General features: G+C 34.5%; 1 protein-coding gene across 1 annotated transcript in view; it reads right to left on the minus strand.

Annotated features, from left to right (window-relative positions):
- AGMO (alkylglycerol monooxygenase) overlaps nt 1–25,171 on the minus strand; it is a 336,098-nt gene that overhangs the window by 301,777 nt on the left and 9,150 nt on the right. The window contains exon 3 of the mRNA XM_059932831.1: nt 22,623–22,774. Coding sequence (XP_059788814.1) covers nt 22,623–22,774 — 152 coding nt within the window. The remainder of the gene's footprint in view (nt 1–22,622; nt 22,775–25,171) is intronic.

A 25,171-nucleotide genomic window follows, 5' to 3' on the forward strand; every position in this document is an offset into this window, starting at 1 on the left:
AGAAGATGGACCATACAATCAAGCTAGAGTGAGGCACAGACCTGGTATTCATAGAAGATAATATAAAGCTAATATGCATCTGTCTGGTTGAAAGACAGCCAATAATTTAGCAGAATTTATAGATATCTGTGCTAACTCAAGTCTACAGCTAAAACTACTTTCTGCCACTTCAACCAAGTAGGCAGATGTTATTTCCATATAATCCAAATGAAACCAAGGACTATGTCACTCTTCCTTCCAATTAGTTTCTTATGTTACTAAAATAAACAAAAACAGGCATTGAGCATCTACTTGTTTTACAGAGTTGCAAGAGGTCTTGAATTTTTATTCCTGGAGACATAGAGGAGTTGATATGAGCATAATAAATACAACTACTTCTATAAAAATCAACTGATATTAAATCTCCATGCAGTTGAAACTTTAAAATATTCTGGATAATTCCCATCTCTTTATGATATTTGGAAATATTTTTCTTGTTTACATTATTAATAACAGAGAGTCTAAGAAGTTCAAATATACTCTTTTTTATCTGTTTTTAAAGAAGAAAAGTAAAACAAAAATGACTATCAGATGAGTAGTCTGATGACTTTAAAGCTTAATAGCTTCAGCATGATACAAAATTCAGTATTTTAAAATGAAGTGTCCACCTACATACTTGGCAAGTTGCCAAAGTCTAAACTACCACAATGGCAAATTTAGAGAGGGTCAGGAAAATACAATTTTAATCTTATAAAGATCAAAGCTACCTAGAAGGAATATTCATTTTCATTTGAACTATGATTTGTCTGATTTTAATTAAACTCAAAAGTAAAGTCAAATTAATAAATTTACTTGGAAAGACACTTTGAGCTCAGTAATTTGAATGTTTCTCCAAGCCTCTAAAGATGAACCAAGTGAAGTTTCAGTAATTGAGCATTTACTATATGCCAGGAATTGCACATAAATGATATAAAGGTAGGTACTGTTACTTTCTTTTTATAAATGAAGAAACCGAGACATAAAGAGGTTAAGAAACTTGCCCAAGTTGCAAAAATTCTAAGTGATAGAGCTGAGATTCAAACACCAGGCATCAGATTCCAGAGTCTGTGCTTGGAACCTGTGCTACACTTGCCTTCTATGATACCATTTTATGACCCTGCTGTCCTCTGTGGCCATTTGTCTTTATTCTAGGCATCTGCATTACTCCCTAAGCATTTTGACAGATAACTACAATGTAGTAGTTATCTATCAAGAGTATTCATGTGGGAAAAAGAGACACAATTCCTTTAACAAATAAATTACAAGGGGGAAAGAAAAGGAGATAGAAGTGGAATTTATAATTAAAAGATTTAACCAATAAAGCAACCATTGCAATGTAAGGAGTTTATTGCCATCCTTATGAAAAAAAGCAAGCTCAATAGTGTTTCTGCCTACTTTTGTTTTGAACTTCCTGTAACTTTGTTTGTGGAACAAAAATAAAAATAAAGGCAAGTTTCTCAAATAATATTTGGCACTAATATTGTACCTGAAACTGTCTCCTTTGTCTGCACATTAATTTTAATACCACTGTAGATGTAGAAACTGCTACAGAGCATAGGAAATGGGAAATTCAGGTAAAAGTAGGCAAAAAAAATAGAGCCAGATCTCAGAAAGTATAAGGTGATATTGTGTGTGTGTATATACACACACACATATATATAATAAAAACATATTATATAAAATACATAATATATATGAAACACATATATATTGACATTTCATAAAAAACAACAAAAGAGAGAGCACTAGTGCTGTGAGGTTGAGAGAGCTATAATAGCACACCCTTTTTCCTGAAGTTAAGGAAAACTAAGTTTCCATAAAATGAGAAAAAGGATCATGGTCTCATATTCCAGAGATTAGACTGGGTCACTGAAGAAGGAAAGGAAATCAAATTTCTGTCAAGTTTATTAAAAACAATTTTTTTATTTCTAAAAAAAGAAACAGAAAGAAAAGGAATAACATATTTAAGATACTCAAGGAAAGAAAATGTGAGCCAAGGATTTTATAAGCAGCTAAACTAACTTCCAAGTATTAACACCAAGGAAAAACTGTTATCAACATACAAAAAGTCAAGAACTATTGTTCCCAGAGAAATCTACTGAAGAACAAATGTCAGAAAACCACAATGAATGCAGAGACATTGATAAAAGGACTAGTCTCAAGATTATCAGTTCTAACCTCACAAAAAGAGAGAAAACACACAGTATGCTCCTCCTGACAAAAGAAAATAATACCACTTATGAAGTGACCTTGTGCCCCCAAATCAAACTTTAATCTTACCCAGCCTCTAGATCCTACCAATAATTCAGAGGAATTACAGAGGACAGAGGAATATGTTAAGCTATATACCGCAGGGATGCAATCAGCAAAACCCAGAAAAAGAGACACAATTCCTTTAACAAATAAATTACAAGGGGGGGGGGGAAAGGAGAGAGAAGTGGAATTTATAATTAAAAGAGATTTAACCAATAAAGCAACCATTGCAATGTAGGGTCTTTATTGCTATCCTTATGAAAAAACTAAGTTCAAAAATGTTATGATATTCATGAGACAATGAGAAATTGGAACACTGAATGGATAGCACATGATATGAAGCAATTCTTTTTAACCATTTTTACATGTGACATTGGTCAGGTAAATATATAAAAGAAGGGAAAATGGCTTATTCTTTAGATATTAAACTAAATCATTAATAGATCAAATGAATGTACTGATACAATGTCTAAGTCTTGCTCCCACACTAATTTGGATGGATATGGGTGCGAAAGCAGTCGGACTGTCATGGGGTGATGTCTGTTGGGTGGATGATGAGTGCTAGGTACCTATTTTTGTCTGTGTTAAAAATTCACCATAATAAAAATTTAAATGGGAATGAAATAGAGGCTCTTTCAAACAAACAAAAGTTAGGAGAATTCATTACCTACAGGTCTGTGTTAAACTGAAAATAGAAGTACCATACCACCCAGCAATCCCACTGCTGGGCATGTACCCTGAGAAAACCATAATTCAAAAAGAGTCATGTACCACAATGTTCATTGCAGCAGTATTTACAATAGCCAGGACATGGAAGCAACCTAAGTGTCCATCGACAGATGAATGGATAAAGAAGATGTGGCACATATATACAATGGAATATTACTCAGCCATAAAAAGAAACAAAATTGAGTTATCTGTGGTGAGGTGGATGGACCTAGAGACGGCATACTTACTGTGAAGTAAGTCAGAAAGAGAAAAACAAATACCGTATGCTAACACATATATATGGAATCTAAAAACAAACAAATAAACAAACAAAATGGTTCTGAAGAACCTAGGGGCAGGACAGGAATAAAGATGCAGACGTAGAGAATGGACTTGAGGACATGGGGAAGGGGAAGGGTAAGCTGGGACAAAGTGAGAGAGTGGCATGGACATATGTACACTACCAAATGTAAAATAGCTAGCTAGTGGGAAGCAGCCGCATAGCACAGGGAGATCAGCTCAGTGCTTTGTAACCACCTAGAGGGGTGGGATAGGGAGGGTGGGAGGGAGACGCAAGAGGGAGGACATATGGGGATATATGTATATGTATAGCTGATTCACTTTGTTATAAAGCAGAAACTAACTCACCATTGTAAAGCAATTATACTCCAATAAAGATGTTAAAAAGAAAAAAAAGAATATGGTAACAAGACTGAACTCAACCTGCTCCACAAGGGAAGAGATACAAATGCCAAGGAGAGCCCACCAACAAGAATGCCAACACAAGACACGGCCTGTGCACATCAAGCCCAACAACAGATTCTTTTCCCTTTTCACCCCTCACCCATACTAACCTTGACTGAGTGTAGAAAAGTGTGTTTTTATAATGAGAGCAAATAAAATTTAGCCATATTTTTGACATATTTCTATTTTTTTATGTCATGTAAATAATAATGTGTGAAAATTTAACATAGAGATATATCTTAATACATTCCGTTCAGGTAAATGTAATTAGATCTAGAAAACACCTTCTAGATAAGTTAGCTTCTTTTGAGAACATGGACGAATAACAAAAAGAAACCATCAATCATGCTAAAACTTAACAGAATAACCTGGTTTCTATGGGAGCTTCAGAAGCTCTGCTTGTAACCACTTCTTAGAATTGGGTAGCCCTTAACAGTCTGACACAAATCACCTCAAATGAGTCCTATAACAATCTAATCAAAAGGGGAGAGTTTTATTATTTCTAATTTTTCGTTAAGGGAAGGGAGGTTTTGAAACAATAAGTAGCTTACTTAAGGGCAAATAGTTAGATACTACTGATTAAGAAAAGAAAACAGACAAAATAATTTAAATAAATTAAATAGAACTTATTTTGATGCAGCATGCATGATTCATCTAAACGTTGCACACTCAGAATCACACATTTAATGTTTTTTGAATTTACTAACCTCTTGCATTGTCTTTAAAAATAACTTCAGCAAATAACATTGATTTCTCTCATTAAAATTCACTTATGATGAAATTTGATATTTCTATTTCAACTGAGAAATATGTAAATGAGAGTTTTGCCTACACATTTAATAAAATTGATTATTCGGGGTCAGTAATTTATAGGTCAGTGTCTTCAGACAATATTTTCTAAGGCTTTTTCCATTTCAATAACATTTTCATTTACTTAGAAAATTTTTGAAGTAATGTTAGGATTAGCTCCAGGAACTATGAAGTTTTAGAGAAATGGTCCTCTTCAACGTACATGAGACTTCACTCTTCTTTTTTATATCCTTTCTTCCATGGTTTCCACCCCTTTTTTTTTCTCTAGGCTACATTCTTTATAGTTTCTTTTGCTCTACTACTGAAAAATATTCTCTTCTGCTTCATACATTCTATTATCAAATCTGAGTACAGTTTTTAATTTCAAATTTGTATTTTTCATTTCTAGAAATTCTATTTATTTTTGCAAATTTGCAATGCCACTTAAAATTGTTTTCCTAATATGTCTATTTATTTGCAAGGTTTAAAAAATCTCTTTAAACATAATACGTGTACTTGCTAAAATCTGCATCTGATACTATTGGTGTCTGAAATCTCTGCAAGTGAGTTTCATTTGTCTGTTTTTGCTGGTTGTCAAATATAATTGCTTGTTTCCTTGTGTGCCTGATTTTCTGTGATATGTGCTGGTCATTGCTGTTGAAAAGTTGAAAAAATAACTGAGGCATAGATAAGCATCACTATTTTTCCAGAGGCATTTGCTTTAGTTGGCAGGTAGCTGAAGCACCACTTTAAACTACATTCATGGCCTGAAATGTCTTGTATAAACCTGGCAGTGCACATTTTGACTATAATTATGTTTGGGCTGGTGTTTGATTTACAAACTCTTAGGGATCAGTTTTGGTTTTATCTTTCTTTATTTCCTCTATTTTCCCAGCAACCAGATAATTTCTCCCGCATTCTAGTGGGAGTGTAAGTGAATGGGTGGGTTTATGTCTGTTCGACCCTTACGTCTTGAGGTCTCAGCTTAACTGATAGAGTCCCCATCTTTGGGGTCTCTACCCCCTTGTTCCCAAAGACAACAAAAATCACCATTCATTTTAACAGCTGTTTCTTCAGGAAAAGAAAACTAACAGAAGCCCACACAATAAAAGGGGATTGGAGTGCTACCTTAATTTTGGTGTCCTTGCTGTCTTCAGTATGTGACCTGGTGATTCCTCACTATTTGGACATGTCTCTGAAGCTGTTAAGACAGTTTTTATATTTCATCCAGCAGTTTTAGTTGCCCTCAGAGAGGAAGTTAGTCCCAGCAACCTGGCCTACTATTCCTAAAACAGGAATCTCTCAGCAGTACTTGATACAGTTCACCATGACCTTCTCCTTGATATACATACTTTCTTCGATTTCTTCTGTGACTTTTCTGCTGCCTTCCCAGTCTAATCTGCTGGTTCCCCCTTGCGCGCCAAACACTAATAATGGAACATCACAGGGCTCAGTTTTTGGAGCATTTTCTCTTTCTAGATTTAATCCTTTGGACCTCAATCTCTCCCATAGTTTTAAATACCATCAGTATGTTAACAATGTGCTCATTTATATTTCCAGCCTGGACCTCCTCCCTGAACACCAGTCTTACATAAAACTTCCTCCTTGACATTTCCACTTGAGAGTCTAACAGATACCCCAATTTCAACATGTCCAAAATGGAACTCATAAATTCCTGGCTCACTAAACCTACTTACCCCGCTTCTCTTGAAGCAATTCAAGACTAAAAGACATAAGGGAAGGTATTATTTTAATTTTTAAAAAAAGATAAAGTGTAAATGCAAAGTAGTACAATGACTAGTACTCATCTAGAATATTAATTCAGAAGGCATTTATAAACATGTAGGATATACCAGTTAGTAATTGATGCTGAATTTTCCAAGATGAGTAAGACAAGATTCCTGCTCTGATTTCTCACATTCCATTCCCAAAAGTGATGGAATGTAAGTTTCATACTTAGAAGTAGTTGTTTAGAGCACTCTGCTAAAAAAGATTCGGAGACTGTATGGCATCAGTGAGACAAAGCACTACAGTCAATTAGCACTATCTTTTACAGTCTGGAATTCTGGAATTCCTGAAATAGTCATCACATACTTACCATATAGTAATTACAAGAAGTATCATGGATAAGGTATGTACTGTGTGCCAGCCATCAAACACATAATTATTTCATTTAGCCTCAAAGTACTTTGAGAGGTGTATAATATTAATGTCCATTTTACAAAAAAATAAATTGAGACTCAGAAAAATTGAGTAACTTGTACCAGGTCACAGTAATTAATAGATGATGGAGTCAGAATTTGAAATCAGGTCAATCTGACTTTAAAACCTCTCCTCTTCACATGAAAAGATGATCAACGTTGCTAATTATCAGAGAAATGCGAATCAAGACTACGATGGGGTATCATCTCACACCAGTCAGACTGGCCATCATGAAAAAGTCTACAAATAATAAATGCTGGAGGGGATGTGGAGAAAAGGGAACCCTCCTACGCTGTTGGTGGGAATGTAAATTGGTGCAGCCACTATGGAGGACAGTATGGAGGTTCCTTAACTAAAACAGAGTTATCATATGATCCAGCAATCCCACTCCTGGGCATATATCTGGAGAGAACTCTAATTCAAAGAGATACACGCACCCCAATGCTCATAGCAGCACTATTTACAATAGCCAAGACATGGAAGCAACCTAAATGTCCATTGACAGATGAATGGATAAAAAAGATGTGGTATCTTGATACAATGGAATATTACTCAGCCATTAAAAAAATGAAATAATGCCATTTGTAGCAACATGGATGGACCTAGAGATTATCATAATAAGTAAAGTAAGTCACACAAGAAAGACAAATATCATATGAAATCACTTATATGTGGAATCTAAAAAAAATGATACAAATGAACTTATTTACAAAACAGAAACAGACTCACAGGCATAGAAAACAAATTTATGGTTGCCAAAGGAGGAAGAGAGTGGGGAGGGATAAATTAGGAGTTTGGGATTAGCAGATAGAAACTACTATATATAAAATATATAAACAAGCTCCTACTGTATAGCACAGGGAACTATATTCAATATCTTATAATAAACCATAATGGAAAAGAATATATATATGAGCACATATATGTATAACTGAATCACTTTGCTGTACACCAGAAACTAACACAGCATTGTAAATCAACTATACTTCAATTAAAAAATAAATACATAAATAACCTCTCCTCTTATCCTCTGTATGAAATTGTCTGACAATGAAGGGCATCTGAAAACTAAGAAAGGAATGTCTTAGAAGAGTATATGAAAATGATTTTACATCTTGATAAAAGAACTGTCATATGCATTACTTCTTAATGTCAGTGAGGGAAGAAAAGAAACAGTTTTAGTGGTACATTTCATGAGAATAACTAAATTAACCCTGCTCTCCAACATCTCTCTCTTATGGCTTTTAGAGGTATTGATTAAAGTGTGGACACATTTCCAGAGATAGGTCAACATTTTGGCAGCTTGCTCCCCACCCCTCCACCGCTGCACTCAAACACAAATAAGGGAAGGAGGGAAGCAACAACTCTGTTAGCACTGGGAGGCTGTTCTGGGAGAGGGAAGACACTGATGAGCTCTGTGATGCTTGAACACCTTATCCAGGGTTGAACTCCTCTTTCTGTGGTTTCCCCCTCTCTTCCTCCCACCAGCTGTCTATAACAGGAGGAAGTTAAACCCCAGAGAGGTAGTTCCTCCCTTGGGTGCATTTACAAAAGGAAGTGCTGTGACTTTGAAAATTTCTCTTCCAATGTGAGGAATCACTTTCTGTCTGCTTATACTCCTGAGACGACTACAAGATTTCACCCTGGTCCAACTCTCTAGTGAATTTCCACTGACAAATTTCTCATTATTAAAGGTCACCTATTTCACTTCGAAGCAACTTCCTATTATCTGAGCAAGTTATCATACTTTTACTTTGGATATCATTGTTCTCTCCAAAACTACATGAGATTTAGGGACACACGGAACCCAAACGGCTTCTTTCTTCTCCCTAGTTGTGTGTTGGAACTCAGCCAAGGAAGTGTCAACTTCAAATCCCAGAGCCCTTTAAAATTCCCGAGTTAGGATGTGCTTTGTCATCATTCCCATGGATGTATGTTCTGGCTTCTAAGAAGCATGCAAGGCGCAGTAACCAAGTAGAACAAAAAGAATATTTTGCTATATATAAATGAATATTTGAATGAGGGCAGTATCTATCCTACACAGGAACAAGAGCTTTCTCAGGTAGAAAATACTCCATTTTTCATACTATATATTTTAAGATATTATTCATACTAGTTCATAAGACAGAATTAAGAAATATACTGCTAAAGGATGACATTGTTCTGAAGGATTTAGAAGAAGCAAAGTAATTTTGCTATTTTTCTTTAACAGTTTGCCCTAGCCTGTGGTAACTCAGAATATTTGCAAGGTGTTTTTGAGGATGTTTAGTACTGTCTAGGAAAGAAGAGCAAGAAATTTGTAGGTATAGATGAGTAAAGGTTTAAAAAAACAGTCTACTTTTATTTCATGGTAAAAACAAATTCATCAAAAATGTTCAACCACATATTAAAGATAATAAAGCAAGAATTATCATATTCTAAGTTCCCATTTGATTTAATTCAATCCATGATCTTTCTTATATGGTTTTACTTATATAAAGTTTTTTTTAAGCACTGCTAAATAGTGTAGAGATGAAAAAAGTATTTGCTACTTTAAAATCTTGAAGAGTCAGACTATGGTTAATAGTTGTTATGTATTTATTATTTACAACTTCCTCTCTAAAAATACAGGTATTGCATTCCTTGTCTTAAAATGTAACCTTATACATCTGTTGTGCAGACATCTGGACATTTAGCCTAACTCATCATTTCCTTCTGTATGTCTCAAAACTGTCAGTTATTTCAGCGGAGATTCAGCCCTTGGGAGAACTGAAAAAGTTACATCCTTCTTTTGTCCAGGTTTTATAAACTCTCCTTTACCTTTTTCCCCCGGGTATCAGTAAGTATAAAACTAAGCAGTCTGAACTCCTTCTGGCTCTGGAGAAAGGAGCACAGGAGGACGAGGGGCATATGCTCCATTAACATTTGCTTCTATAGAGTAAAGAACAAAGCCTTCATCTGAAAGAACAGACATGCACGGTCCACACAGTTATAAAACAAGCACTTTTTTGGGGCAAAGGAAATACAATTTGAATATAAGAAGGAGGGAGCTTGAGCACCAATGAAGAAGATTTGTACTTTCAAAAGATAAGGATCTCACACTTCATAATTTAAGTTTTTCAATTCATCAAGGAAAAAACCATGTACTATATGACATAGCAAATAATTAAATACATTAATATTATTTCAAGTCAAGATTTTCAGTGTAAGAGAACAGAAATGCAAATATGAAAAGTTAAGAGCAAAATGCTGGAGAGTGGCATGGACATATATACACTACCAAATGTAAAACAGATAGCTAGAGGGAAGCAGCCGCATAGCACAGGGAGATCAGCTCGGTGCTTTGTGACCACCTAGAGGGGTGGGATAGGGAGGGTGGGAGGGAGGGAGACGCAAGAGGGAAGAGATATGGGAACATATGTATATGTATAACTGATTCACTTTGTTACAAAGCAGAAAGTAACACACCATTGTAAAGCAATTATACTCCAATAAAGATGTTAAAAACAACAACAACAACAAACACAACTAAGCCCAAGCCCCTTGCCCAGAGATTCTAATTTAAGTGGTTCCGTTTCTAGTCTAGGTATGAATATGTTTTTTAAAGCTTCCAAGGTGATTCTAACGTGCAGCCACAAAGAGTATCACAACACAAGTCAATCATCTAACAAACACTGTGCTCTAGGCTTAAAAGGACAACAATATGAGTATAATATTGATTGTATGAGGAGAGAAAGAGGGTAAGCCCCGTTGTATCCTACTGGAGCTTAATTCTCCTTTTCAATAAATTTTTTGACACTTTAACAACCAAATTACTAAATTTAAATTTTCTTTCCTACCAAATATTTGAGGATTTATATATGTCAACAACAATCTAAAATAAATAGATTGGACAGATGGTGATATTAGTATATATTTTATTTAATTAAAAGTTAATTTTATTAAGAGGCTAGAGTAATAACAAAGCCAAGAGACTCAGATCAATGGCCCCCGATCAAAACATTCAGGCTGTGGCACGCCAACTCTGAGAGCTGGGCAAGTTACTTAAACAATATTTGTTTTAGTTTCCTCTTTTGTCAAAGTGCTGTGATAGAAGTCATCACCTGGTTGTTTTAATTAAATATGAAAATGTATAAGAAGCACTTAGAAACACAGAGAAAGAACTCAGTAAATGTTAGGCAGTATTAATATTATTTCATAAAGTGACAGGTTTTCAATGCCTAATAGGACGACTTGTCATCCTATTAGGTCTGGTACTTATCTGGCCTTAATATACTCACAAATATTTTTGTTTACTATACTTAATTCAAGTGCAGAAGATTGAAACTCTGGAGTCCCATAGGATTTAAAAATGGCAAGAAGACTTCCTGCCACCTGTAGAACATCCTACTTACATTTAAATTTTAGTGAAGTTCAGTGCTCACCATTCACTCACAAACTTTTGGCAAAACCACTCAGAGTGATATCTTTTAGTTCTCCCTGCTGAAGTTCTTGATCTGTGTATATGCTGAAGTATGCATTTAGAGTCACTAAAAAGATGGTGGGTACTTAGGGTCTAAGGAAATATGTATCACCCTTCCAAGAAGTTCATGTTATACTGTGGCTACGTATTTCTTTACATTGCAATATTCTTATTCATCTCCATTTTCATAAAATAGTAATCAACCTCTTTTCTTGACATTAATAATTATATCTATCCTTTTTCATATCCTAGTTTTCTCCTGATCTTTATCTAGTCTAAAAAATAAGCTATGATGATGACACTGTGCCTATATAACCATTATCTAGCTTTATTCTTAAATTATATGATTGCTTGCACTGTTTCTTTTTAGTAAATTTTTTAAATTATAGATTACTGTTATAAATATGATTTATATGTAACTGCCTGCACTAAATATCTTCTACTCAAACTCATTTGCTTTCTTTGTTTTCTATCAATACTTCTGACTCATGTGGCTTTACGCTTTAAGTGCAGGTCACTCTATTCTTTAACTTTGAGTTATTTTTTCTCCTGAAGCAATATTATCACCATGATGGAGCCCTTAAAATTCTGCATAATGACATATTTTCCCACTATATTTCAAAATTTCTAAAGAAAAAGGGAGTACTGCTAATGAAATCTAATACAGTGAAATAAAATTTCTTATTGATTTAACTACCACCTGCACATCTGGTGCATTTTTCTGGGACTTGTCTGTACCGTTTGTTTAACTCATGGTATAAGCACTTCACACTAGAGGATGTATCCCCTTCAGTGCTTCAAACAGCTCGAAGGCACAGAGCTGGCACTGAACATTTGTTTTAAAAAAATGATGCAGCACAAGCTACATACTGCAAAAACCTATAGTTGTGGGGGGGTTTTTTGCATTATCAAGATTTGTGTGAATTTGGAGAGGGGAAAAAATTCAAACACATACTTTAGAAATGCCCATAACACAAAATTACATTTTGGAAAGCATTCTAAGAAATATGAGGCTTCAAATTGTAAGAAAAAGGACAAAGTCAAATTACCTATTAGTGTAAGAGAAGAAAGAACAAATCTGTTTTAGTGATTTTTTTCAAGTCATTTTCTAGGTCCTGGAAAAGAGATTTCAATCTCTAAGGAAAAAACTTTTGACAAATTAATATTTAATTAAGCTGAGAAGGCAACAAAAGAAACTTTAAAGTATAGATAAAATGTATAAATTCTAATAGATTTTGTTTCTTCTAAAAGAACAAGGTAAAAACAATGATGTTTGAAGGAAAAAAGAGTATGAATAAGTTTGACCTACCAAAAAACATTTCAAATTATATGACATTCACTTGAGGAAAGAAACAATTTTAAAAGCAAAGGATACTGTAATTTTATTATTATAGTTGACAACTATTCATTTAGGAAAAGATTGTTAATATCATGTCTGTATGAGTGGAAGCCTAAAACACAGTCTTTCAGTGTTCCCTATTGTCTATATATCTGACCTGGTGGTGAGGCCTGAAATGTTCATTTTCCAGTATAAGCACCTTATTAAACACAGAGACGATTTTGTTAAAATCGATAAATCAAAATCCACATGACCTGTTTGATATAATCAGAATTCTCTAGCTTTAGTATATATTACATAATACATTTCTACATATACCCAATGATACAAATATATAGGACATCTTTACAAGATCCTTCATGAAGTATTATTATTATCTCCAGGTAACAATAAGAAAAAGTTGAGTTTGTATGAGGATAAGTAAACTTAATTATGCATTTTTTATGCAGAAGGATAATTATTTTAACAACTAATATATTTAAGTATAATTTAAGGAAAAGATGATAATTTTCATAATAATATTATATATAACAAATGAACAGAGAGACCTGACAACGTAATAGTTAAATTTTTTTTTTTTTTATTTAATTATGTATCAGTCTCTGCCCTAAGTGTTTCCTCAATTGCAATTCATTTAAACCTCACAATGATCTTATGTGGGTTACTCTATTGTTATTTGTGTCTTACAAATAAGGAAAAATAAGAGAAGGCATAACTTGCTCAATAGTACACAGTAAGTAGTAGAGCCAAAGTCTGACCCTAGGCAGTTTAGCTCCAGGGATCATTCCTTATAATCTACTTACAGAGGTTGTCTGTAATAGTTCTTTGTATATTTTAGATAACAGTCCATTATCAGATGTGTCTTTTGCAAATACTTTCTCCCATCTGGCTTATCTTCTCATCCTCTTGACATTGTCTTTCACAGAGCAGAAGGTTTTCATTTTAATTAAGTCCAGCTTATCAATTTTTTCATGGATCATGCCTTTGTTGTTGTACTTGAAAAGTCATCTCAACACCCAAAATCTTATAGGTTTACTCCTATGTTACCTTCAAAGAGTTTTATCGTTTTGTTTTCTATTTAGGTCTGCGGTCCATTTTGAGTTAACTTTTGTGAACGGCTGTTAGGTCTGTATTCAGAATCATTTTTTTACATGTAGATGTCCAGTTGTTCCAGCACTATTTTTTGAAAAACTCTGCTTCATTGCATTGCCTTTGCTCTTTTGTTGAAGGTCAGTTGACCATAATTATGTGGATCTATTTGGGGGTCTCTAATCTGTTCCATTGATCTATCTGTCTTTCTTTTGTCAATACCACACTCTCTTGACCACTATAGCTTCATAATAAGTCTTGAAGTAGGGTAGTGTTAGTCTTCCAAATTTGTTCTTCTCTGTCAATATTTTGTTGGCTATTCTTTTCTTCTCCTTCAATTTTCTGTATTGGCTAGTCTTTTGCCTCTCCATATAAACTTTAGAATCAATTTGTCAATATCCACAAAGTAACTTGCTAAGATTTTGATTGGGAATAAATTGAATATATGGAACAAGTTGGAAAGAATTGACATCTTGAGAATATTGAGTCTTCCAATATTCTGGCTTTAAAATCTACGTTTTTCTACCACTATACTTGTTGCTTCTCCAATGGCTTTCAATAATGGTTGATTTTTAGTTATTAGTATTAATATTAATATTATTACTAGCATCACCATTTCAGGAATATGAGTTTTTTAAAATAGATCTTTATTGGAGTATAATTACTTCACAATACTGTGTTTCTATTGCACAACAAAGCGAATCAGCCACGTGCATACACATGTCCCCATATCCGCTCCCTCTTGAGCCTCCCTCCCATCCTCCCTATCCCACCCCTCTAGGTCATCGCAAAGCAACCGGCCAATCTCTCTGTGCTAAGCTGCTGCTTCCCACCAGCCAACTATTTTACATTCGGTAGTATATGTATGTCGATGTTACTCTCACTTCGCCCCAGCTTCACCCTCCCATCCCATGTCCTCAAGTCCAATTCCTATGTCTATCAGTTTATTCCTGCCCTGCAACTAGGTTCATCAGTACCATTTTTTTTTTTTTTAGATTCCATATATATGTGTTAACACGGTATTTGTTTTTCTCTTTCTGACTTACTTCACTCTGTATGACAGACTAGGTCCATCCACCTCACTACAAATAACTCAGTTTTGTTTCTTTTTATGGCTGAGTAATATTCCATTGTATATATGTGCCACATCTTCTTTATCCATTCATCTGTCGATGGACATTTAGGTTGCTTCCATGTCCTGGCTATTGTAAATACTGCTGCAATGAACATTGTAATACATGTCTCTTTTCGAATTATGGTTTTCTCAGGGCATATACCCAGTAGTGGGATTGCTGGTTCATATGGTAGTTCTATTTTTAGTTTTATAAGGAACCTCCAGACTGTTTTGCATAGTGGTTGTATCAATTTACATTCCCACCAACAGTGCAGGAGGGTTCACTTTTCACCACACCAGTTCTAGCATTTATTGTTTCTATATTTTTTGATAATGGCTATTCTGATTGGGGTGAGGTGATACCTCATTGTAGCTTTGATTTGCATTGCTCTAATAATTAATGATGTTGAGCATCTTTTCATGTGTCTCTTGGCCATCTGTATGTTTTCCTTGGTGAAATGTCTATTTAGGTCTTCCACCCATTTTTTAACTGGATTGTTTGTTTTTTTTGATATTGAGCTCCATGAGTTGTTTGTATATTTTGGAGATTATCCTTTGTCTGTAGTTTCATTTGCAAATATTTTCTCCCACTCTGAGAGTTGTCTTTTTGTCTTGTTTATGGTTTCCTTTGCTGTGCAAAAACTTTTAAGTTTAATTAAGTCCCATTTGTTTATTTTTGTTTTTATTTCCATTACTCTAGGAGGCGGGTCAAAAAAGATCTTGCTATGGTTTATGTCAAAGAGTGTTTTTCCTGTGTTTTCCTTTAAGAGTTTTATAGTGTCTGGTCTTACACTTAAGTCTTTAATCCATTTGGAGTTTATTTTTGTGTATGGTGTTAGGTAGCGTTCTAATTTCTTTCTTTTACATGTAGCTGTCCAGTTTTCCCAGCACCACTTATTGAAGAGGCTATCTTTTCTCCATTGTATGTTCTTGCCTCCTTTGTCGTAAATTAGGCGCCCATATGTGTGTGGGTTTATCTCTGGGCATTCTACCTTGTACCATTGATCTATATTTCTGCTTTTGTGCCAGTATCATACTCTCTTGATTACTGTAGCTTTGTGGTGTAGTTTGAAGTCGGGGAGCCTGATTCCTCCAAATCCGTTTTTCTTTCTCAAGATTGCTTTGGCTATTCGGGGTCTTTCGTGTTTCCATACAAATTGTAAAATGTTTTGTTCTAGTTCTGTGATAAATGCCATTGGTAGTTTGATAGGGATTGCATCGAATCTGTAGATTGCTTTGGGTAGTATAGTCATTTTCACAATGTTGATTCTTCCAATCCAAGAACATGGTATATTTCTCCATCTGTTTATGTCATCACTGATTTCTTTCATCAATGTTTTATAGTTTTGTAAGTATAAGTCTTTTGCCTCCTTAGGCAGGTTTATTCCTAGGTATTTTATTCTTTTTGTTGCAATGGTAAATGGGAGTGTTTCTTTAATTTCTCTTTCTGACTTCTCCTTGTTGGTGTATAGGAATGCCAGAGATTTCTGTGTATTAATTTTGTATCCTGCAACCTTACCAAATTCATTGATTAGTTCCAATAGTTTTCTGGTGGCAACTTTAGGCTTTTCTATGTATAGTATCATGTCATCAGCAAACAGTGACAGTTTTACTTCTTCTTTTCCAATTTGTATTCCTTTTATTTCTTTTTCTTCTCTGATTGCTGTGGCTAGGACTTCCAAAACTATGTTGAATATGAGTGGCGAGAGTGGACATCCTTGTCTTATTCCTGATGTTAGTGGAAGTGCTTTTAGTTTTTCACCATTAGGTATGATGCTTGCTGTGGGTTTGTCATATATGGCCTTTATTATGTTGAGGTATGCCTATTTTCTGGAGAGTTTTTATCATAAGTGCGTGTTGAATTTTGTCAAAAGCTCTTTCTGCATCTATTGAGATGATCATATGGTTTTGATTCCTTAATTTGTTAATGTGGTGTATCACACTGATTGATTTGTGTAAATTGAAGAATTCTTGCATCCCTGGGATAAATCCCACTTGATCATGGTGTATGATCCTTTTAATGTGCTGTTGGATTCCGTTTGCTAGTATTTTGTTCAGGATTTTTGCATCTATGTTCATCGGTGATATAGGTCTATAATTTTCTTTTTTTTGTGATATATTTTCCTGGTTTTGGTATCAGGGTGAAGGTGGCTTCACAGAATGAATATGGGAGTGTATCTCCCTCTACATTTTTTGGAAGAGTTTGAGAAGGATAGGTGTTAGCTCTTCTCTAATGATTGAATTCGCCTCTGATGCCATCATCCTGGACTTTTGTTTGTTGGAAGATTTTTAATTATGGTTTCAATTTCATTACCTGTGATAGGTCTGTTTATATTTTCTAATTCTTCCTGGTTCAGTCTTGGAAAATTGTCACTTTCCAAGAATCTGTCCATTTCTTTGTGGTTGTCCATTTTATTGGCATATAGTTGTTTGTAGTAGTCTCTTATAATCTTTTGTATTTCTGCAGTGTCAGTTGTGATTGCTCCTTTTTCATTTCTAATTTTATTGATTTGCATCCTCTCCTTTTTTTTCTTGATGAATCTGGCTAAGGATTTATCAATTTTTTTTACCTTCTCAAATAACAAACTTTTAGTTTTATTGATCTTTGCTATTGTTTTCATTTCCATTTCATTTATTTCTGCTCTGATCTTTATTATTTCTTTCCTTCTTCTGACTTTGGGTTTTCTTTGTTCTTATTTCTCTGGCTGTTTTAGGTGTAGGGTTAGATAGTTTATTTGAGATTTTTCTTGGTTTTTGAGGTGAGATTGAATTGCTATAAACTTCCCTCTTAGAACTGTTTTTGCTGCGTCCCATAGGTTTTGGGTCTCCGTGTTTTCATTGTTATTTGTTTCTATGTATCCTTTTATTTCTTCTTTGATTTCTTCAGTGTTCTCTTGCTTATTTAATAGTGCACTGTTTAGCCTCCATGTATTTGTGTTTTTTACAGTTTTTTTCCTGTAATTGATTTCCAATCTCATAGCGTTGTGGTCAGAAAAGATGCTTGATATGATTTCAATTTTCTTAAATTTTCCAAGGTTTGATTTGTTATGCAAGATGTGCTCTATCCTGGAGAATGTTCCATGAGCACTTGAGAAGAAAGTGTATTCTGTCACTTTTGGGTGGAATGTTCTATAAATATCAATTAGATCTATCTGGTCTATTGTGCCATTTAAAGGTTGTGTTTCCTTATTTATCTTCTGCTTGGATGATCTGTCCATTGGTGTAAGTGGGGTGTTAAAGTTCCCTACTATTATTGTGTTACTGTCGATTTCTCCTTTCATGGTTGTTAGCATTTGCCTTATGCATTGAGGTTCTCCTACGTTGGGTGCATAAACATTTATAATTGTTATATCTTCTTCTTGGATTGATCCCTTGATCATTATGTAGTGTCCTTCCTTATCTCTTGTAACAATTTACCCTTTCTTTTTCTCTTCTTCTGGGACCCCTATAATTCGAATGTTGGTGTGTTTAGTGTTGTCCCAGAGGTCTCTGAGATTGTATTCAATTCTTTTCAGTCTATTTTTCTTTATTCTGTTCCTCGGCACTTATTTCCATCATTTTGTCTTCCAGCTCACTTATTCGTTCTTCTGCCTCAGTTATTCTGTTATTGATTCCTTCTACTGTATTTTTCATTTCAGTTATTATGTTGTTCACCTCTGTTTGTTTGTTCTTTAGTTCTTCTAGATCATTGTTAAACATTTCTTGTATTTTCTTAACCCATGCCTCCATTCTATTTCTGAGATTCTGGATCATCTTCACTATCATTACTCTGAAATCTTTTTCAGGTAGATTGCCTATTTCCTCTTCATTTATTTGGTCTTGTAGGTTTTTACCTTGCTCCTTCATCTGTGACACATTTTTTTGCCGTCTCATTTTTTTTTTTTTTTTTTTTATGAATGGGATTGTGTTCCTGTCTTACTGGTTGTTTGGCCTGAGGCTTCCACACTGAGGTTTGTAGGCTATTGTGTAGAGTTGGGTTTGGTGCTGAGATGAGGAATGCCGTGAGACCTCACTCCAATGAATATTCCCTGGGGTCTGAAGGAATATGAGTTTTTAACATAATTCCATTTGGTTTTTATGTAACCACTTTGAGAAAGGTTAATCAGCATATTCAGAAGTTTGGAAATTTAAGAACTAATGCCCATGAGAAGGACAAAGTTTCTTTTGTGAATTTTAAGAATTCACTCCAAAATCATCTTTGCACTTCCCCTATCATTATTGTAGTTAATTGTTAATGTCTTTTACCCATAATAAAATGAACAACTGGTGTTCAGATATGTTATTATCCAAGCTACCTCTGATGCCTAATATAGGGTTCATATAAGATAGATGGTTATTAAATATTTGTTGCAAGTTACTGCATGAATGAGTGGATGCATGAATGAAAAGATTATAATCATAGAAAGAAGTCTCTAAATTAGTTAATGATTCTTGCTGGAATTTTCACTTAGAGTATTTTCCTAGTACTTCACCATGCTTAGTCTCTTTTATTGTATATTTTAATATTATGACACTAAATTCAGTCACAATTACACTTGTTTAATAAGTGAAAGAGGATAGATTCCACTTGATTTGGCCTTTTGTGGTCTAAAATGGCTTTGCTCAAAGATCTTATTTGCTAATGCATCATATGCCTTTAGTAACAGAAACTTTTTCAAATTCTCCTTTTGAGCAAAAATATTTGGCACAAAAGAGACAAATTTGCGTGGAAACACAAAAAACCCTGAACAGCCAAAACAATATTAAGAAAGAAGAACAAAGCTGGAGGTATCACACACCATGATTTCAAACTACACTACAAAGGTACAGTCATCTAAACAGTATGGTACTGGCACAAAAAGAGATAGATACACAGATCAATGGAAGAGAATAGAGATCCCACAAACGAACCCACACTTATATGGGCAATTAGTCTACAACAAAGAAGGCAAGATTATACAATGGGGAAATGATAGCCTCTTCAATAGATGGTGCTGGGAAAAATGGACAGCTATATGCAGAAGAATCAAACTGAACTACTCTCACACACCATGCACAAAAATAAATTCCAAATGGATTACAGACTTAAATGTAAGACCTGAAACCTTAAAAATTCTAGAAAATATACGCAATACTATCTTTGACATCAGTCTTAGTAAAAAATTTTTTTGAATGTGTCTCCTCAGTCAAGGGAAACAAAAACAAAAATAAATAAATGGGACTACATCCAACTAAAAAGCTTTTGCACAGCAGAAGAAACTATCAACAAAATGAAAAGGCCACCAATGAATGGAAGAAGATATTTACAAATGATATATTTGATAAGGTGTTAATATCCAAAATACACAAAGAAGTCATAGAAACTCAACATCAAAAAAACAAGCAAACTGATTTTAAAATTGGCAGAATATTGTAATAAACATTTTCCAGAGAAGACATACAGATGTTCAACAGGGACATGAAAAGATGTTCAACATCACTAATCATGAGGAAAATGCAAATCAAAACCACAATGAGATATCATCTCATACCAGTCAGAATGCCTATTATCAAAAATACAACAAATAACGAGTGTTATCTAAGATGTGAAAAAAGAGGAACCCTTGTGCATGGCTGGCGGGAATGTAAATTGGTACAGCCAATATGGAAAACAACATGGAGATTCCTCAAAAAATTAAAAATAAAACTACCATACAATCCAGCAATTCTACACCTGGGTTCTTATCCGAAGAAAACAAAAACAGTACTTAGAAAAGATATATGCATCCCTATGTTCATTGCAACATAATTTACAATAGCCAAGAAATGGAAGAAACTTAAACACTCATCAACAGATGAATGGATAAAGAAGAGGTGGTATATATGTACACAATGGAATATTACTCAGCCATAAAAAAACGAATGAAATCTTGCAATTTGTGACAACATGGATGGACCTAAAAGGTATTATGCTAAGTGAAATAAGTCAGACAGAGAAAGGCAAATACTGTATTATTTCACTTATATGTGAAATGTAAAAAAACAAAACAAATGAACAAACATAACAAAACAGAAACAGAGTTATAGATACAGAGAACAAACAGGTGGTTGTGAGGGGATGGGGGTGGTGGGGAGGAAAGAAGTAGGTGAAGGAGATTTAGAGGTACAAACTTCCAGATTCATATAAATGAGCCATGGGTATGAAATGTACAGGGTGGGGAATATAATCTATAACTATGTTATATATTTGCACAGTGAGATATCATTTTTTTCCAACTAGCTTTCCATCACAAGTCAAAAGTCTTTGAACTTATGAGTAAGCTTCATAGCCTGAAAGTGGTGAGTGTTTTTCCAGAAGGTTTTCAGATTTTTTTAATGCCTGCCTTTACTGGATTTGGTTCAAAATTTTCTAATGGGAAGCATACTTTAAACAGCCTTGATTCCATGTTTTTAATATATTATTTTACTTTATTGCTATTCCCTGAGAGCACTTACAATCAGCATATTTTTTAAAGTTTTATATTTGGTAATATTCTGTTGGTTCTTTGTTTCCTGTTATAATGGGCTTTCAAATATTAAGCAAATTTGCAGATTTTCCAATCAAACACATCTGTATAGGACCGTATGATATTAGAAGGTTCCTGAAATTAAGTAATAGAATGTAAATGCTTTCTGCATTACCCATTTGCTGCATAGAAAGTGAGGAAAATTGCCAATGGGTTTATTTTAGGGAGAAAACTACTATTTTGAAATAAAATACCAAGTTTACCACATCAACCCTATTTTATTCTTAATCATGTTCAATTTGGGAGTATCCTCTTACATTTATACATAAGGAACTGACCTATTATTTTCAAAGACAAAGGTTATCACACACAAAATAAATAACTTTTTCTAGTTTATCTGTTCACTCCAAATTTTTTAATGAATTAACACTTTTTATACTTTCATTAAATGTACATGTTTAAAGTGCTTAACAAAATAATGCCATGTTTAAAGTTTAACTGCCTTAAGCATAACGCTGTCCATGCTACTCCTATTTCCTTCATCCTTGCTTGGGAAGGATATTTGGTCACACATACTCCTACACACATAGCTCAGTTACTCACCCCGATCTCAGAGCTCTTCTTTCCATCTCCCATCTATTTTTTGTTATTAGTCCAGGTTTCTTCCTCTTCCTTCCTTCCTCCCCACCCACTCAACCCAACTACCCACTGAAATCCTGAGCTCTGCTCTTCAGTAGTTTTTCCAAATTAGCACTTTCCTCCGTTTCCCTTCAGCAATATTTTGCATGCCTAATTCCTCCTTAGAGACCACTTGTTCATCTTAGCTCTACAATCGTTCTCCAATTTCTGCTTATCCCAAGAGAGATTTAGGCAGCTCCATGCTCTTCCATTTTCCATTCCAAAACAAAACATTTCTTTGGAAGGTGTGGCCAAGAATCCCCAAAAGCAAGTTCAGTGAACCAGTACCGTAAGAAGGCTTTGTAGCAGATGAGAAATTCTGCAAAGCTGTGGTCACACTAAAGTGCATTATGGCTAATGCCTAGCTGATTGCATTTTCATTTGTAAATATGGCAATACTGCCAAGAACATGAATCAGGCTTACATATGACAGCAGGTTACCTAGGATTCCATGCTGTTACAAAGCTCTTCTGAAAGACCCTTGATAATTGGGGTGTGAAGTGATGCTATAGTCAGCACTTTCTAAATGGTTTTAAAAATAAATTAGATACAAGGGGTGTGAAAAATGTACCTCTAGTAATTTCACTTTTTTTCAACAATGACTTCAGATTGTTTCCATTTAAATTACAAACTGAACTTTCATTATTAATCTTTAGATGCTGTAAAATAAACTAAGTTATTCATTTAGTCACTCGTTCAATCAATATTTACTGAATACCAACGATGAGGCAAACACAGTTCAACATAAGCTGAGTATCAATAAAGCCTTGGTTTGCAACTTACCATGAGCCATACGATGAAACCAGTAGTAACCAAAGTCAACTCCCAAGAAAGTTAAATACCAAGTCCATGGAGAATCCCAAGGCAAACTGATGAGCCTGTAGTTCTCCCAGATATAAATGTAACTGGTCAGTTCAATGCTCCTGAAAAACAAACTGGAAAGATAAAATGTATAAGCGATGACTATACTATATTTTAGATGCAAAATTATGCTAAAACATTTTAGATAATATTTAAAAATTAATATGTTCATACATAAAAATAAAATCCTTTCCCCCTTTCTCTTGGTTTTTTACTGCTCTATCATACCTTTGAAGAGGCTCAATTTCCTTGGTATCAAAATGATTTACATGATGTTTTCTTTTGTTTCATAGGTATCATGGATGCCAACTATTCCCCTATTTCATGGAATTTAGGAAGTTCCCTTTATATGTCCCTTAAAAATACTTTTCATGGAAACCATATAACATAAAAATGACAAAACTATGACTTATTTTCCGTGACTGTCATTTCTAAATCTTAGCAAAGAACACAAGAAGGGTGCTTTTTAAAGGAAATGTAAAAAGTAGAAAATTATAAATAGCATATTTTTTAAAGGGACTGCAAAATGACTACTGCCTTAAAATATATTAATCCCATAAAGTTTGCCTTTAGATTAAAGTTGCTTCTGACTAACTCTATTCTCTCTCTTCCTGTCTAGTCCCTCCTCTCTTTCACACACACACTCTATGTTTTCTAGATATTATTCTTAAGACTACAAATTGGATTCTCATAGCATATCAGTATTTCTTATGGTAATATAAACTATGGATCTCAAAATATAAGGGAATAATTTTTCCCTAGAAATAAACAATTGTTTTTAAAACCCAGACAGCATATCTCTTACCACATATTCTACCAAGCTTCTGTAAATTCTTATTTAAAGAAATTTCAAAAATATACATAATATAGTTCAATTTTATAAAGAATAGTATTTTTCCTTTTAAATTTCCTGTGATCAAATTTAGGATCAGACTCAAGATAATCATTCCTTTTATCACTTTTATAGATATGACTGAACTGACTTTTTCATTAATATTTATCACTCATATGTAAAAAGAATTATTCTACCGAATAAAGATTTATTTATAAACCATGAACAAGTGAGAAATTTCTGAAATATTCTAATTTTAAATAAAAGTCAAAGAAGCAGCTCATTAGTTTATTGTTAAAATTCATTATTTTACTAGTATTTCCCTTTACATAGTCAGCGCCTATGAATTAGCATGTTACTGGTTTTGTTGGAGACCCAGATGTTTACTTTTAATCTAATGTTGACGTTAGTTATGATATGACTTTAACTGTGATTTAATAACTTTAAAATTGTCTCACATTTTGAATCCTTCAAGTAATTATTTAATCAGTAACATAAAACACTAGGCTTCTTCACAACAGCATTAATATAAATAACTAATAGAAATGCCAAATGCCTACACTTTGAAAAAGGATTACACATCACCAGATCTTAAAACTCAGTTTTCAATTTAAGATTACTCTAGGTTTGTAAATTGGTCCCCATACACGGGGGGTAAGAAGAAACTAAAGAAAGAGACAGAACACTCCAGACTGGGAAGTGGCAGTTTTAACAAACAAGGAACTTAGAGAGGTTTGTCTTCGGTGGCTGCAAGACATGTAAATCTCCATACTCTCACTCCAGAATGTTAAAATTTTCTAGAAAGGTCTTAACTGGGTTCAAGTCACTTATTCAGTCCAGATGGTCTCAACAACACCTTACTCTCTCAAGGCTGCATCCTTGAAACAGCTGTTAGCATGGGATTGTAGGTGTAACTTACATTCCATGGACAGGGGAGAGAGTAAGGGAAAGGGGAAGGGTAAGTGAAGTCCAGCTTATAGGTCAACCAGGGTCGCATCCTCTCCATGACCTCCTTGAACAATTATATGGTTGGAAAGAGCAATTTTGTCCTTAAGTGTGAGTCCTTGATCCAAGGAGACTACCTACCCAGCACCCCTGTCACAACTCAGGCAATGCCCTGGATACTCCAGAATCCCCTGTCAAGTGGCCCTGAGGCTGCTTTCAGTACTGCATGGGCCTCTTTCCTGGTCCAGGCCTCCAGAGGGTCCACCTATGCAGGTGTGTAAAGTCCTCAACATGACAAGGTAGACAAAAGTGGCTTCTTTGGATGTGTAGACAGAGCTGGGACAAGCAGACTGGGGTGTGCACACACAGGTGTGTGAGGTCCCTCATGAGACAGGACAGGCCATGGGCCAGGGGCTCTCACACTGTTCTGGAACTCTGAGGAATCCAAGAACTTGAAATTTGAAATGTGTCTTCCAATTTGTCATCCAGGTTATTTATCAGGGTAGGGGGAATAGAACGAATTTTATTTTAAAGCATGTTAGCTTGGTTGGTAATTCTTATACATCTAGACTAAGGCTTCTGAACAGTGTCATTATTGACATTTGGACAAGATAATTCTTTGTTGTAGGGGTCTGTCCTGTGAAAACTATTACCCAAATTATGAAACCTTATAATTGCTCCTTAATACTCATTA

The sequence above is a fragment of the Balaenoptera ricei genome, chromosome 9 (assembly GCF_028023285.1).
Source record: "Balaenoptera ricei isolate mBalRic1 chromosome 9, mBalRic1.hap2, whole genome shotgun sequence".
Taxonomy (NCBI): Eukaryota; Metazoa; Chordata; class Mammalia; order Artiodactyla; family Balaenopteridae; genus Balaenoptera; species Balaenoptera ricei.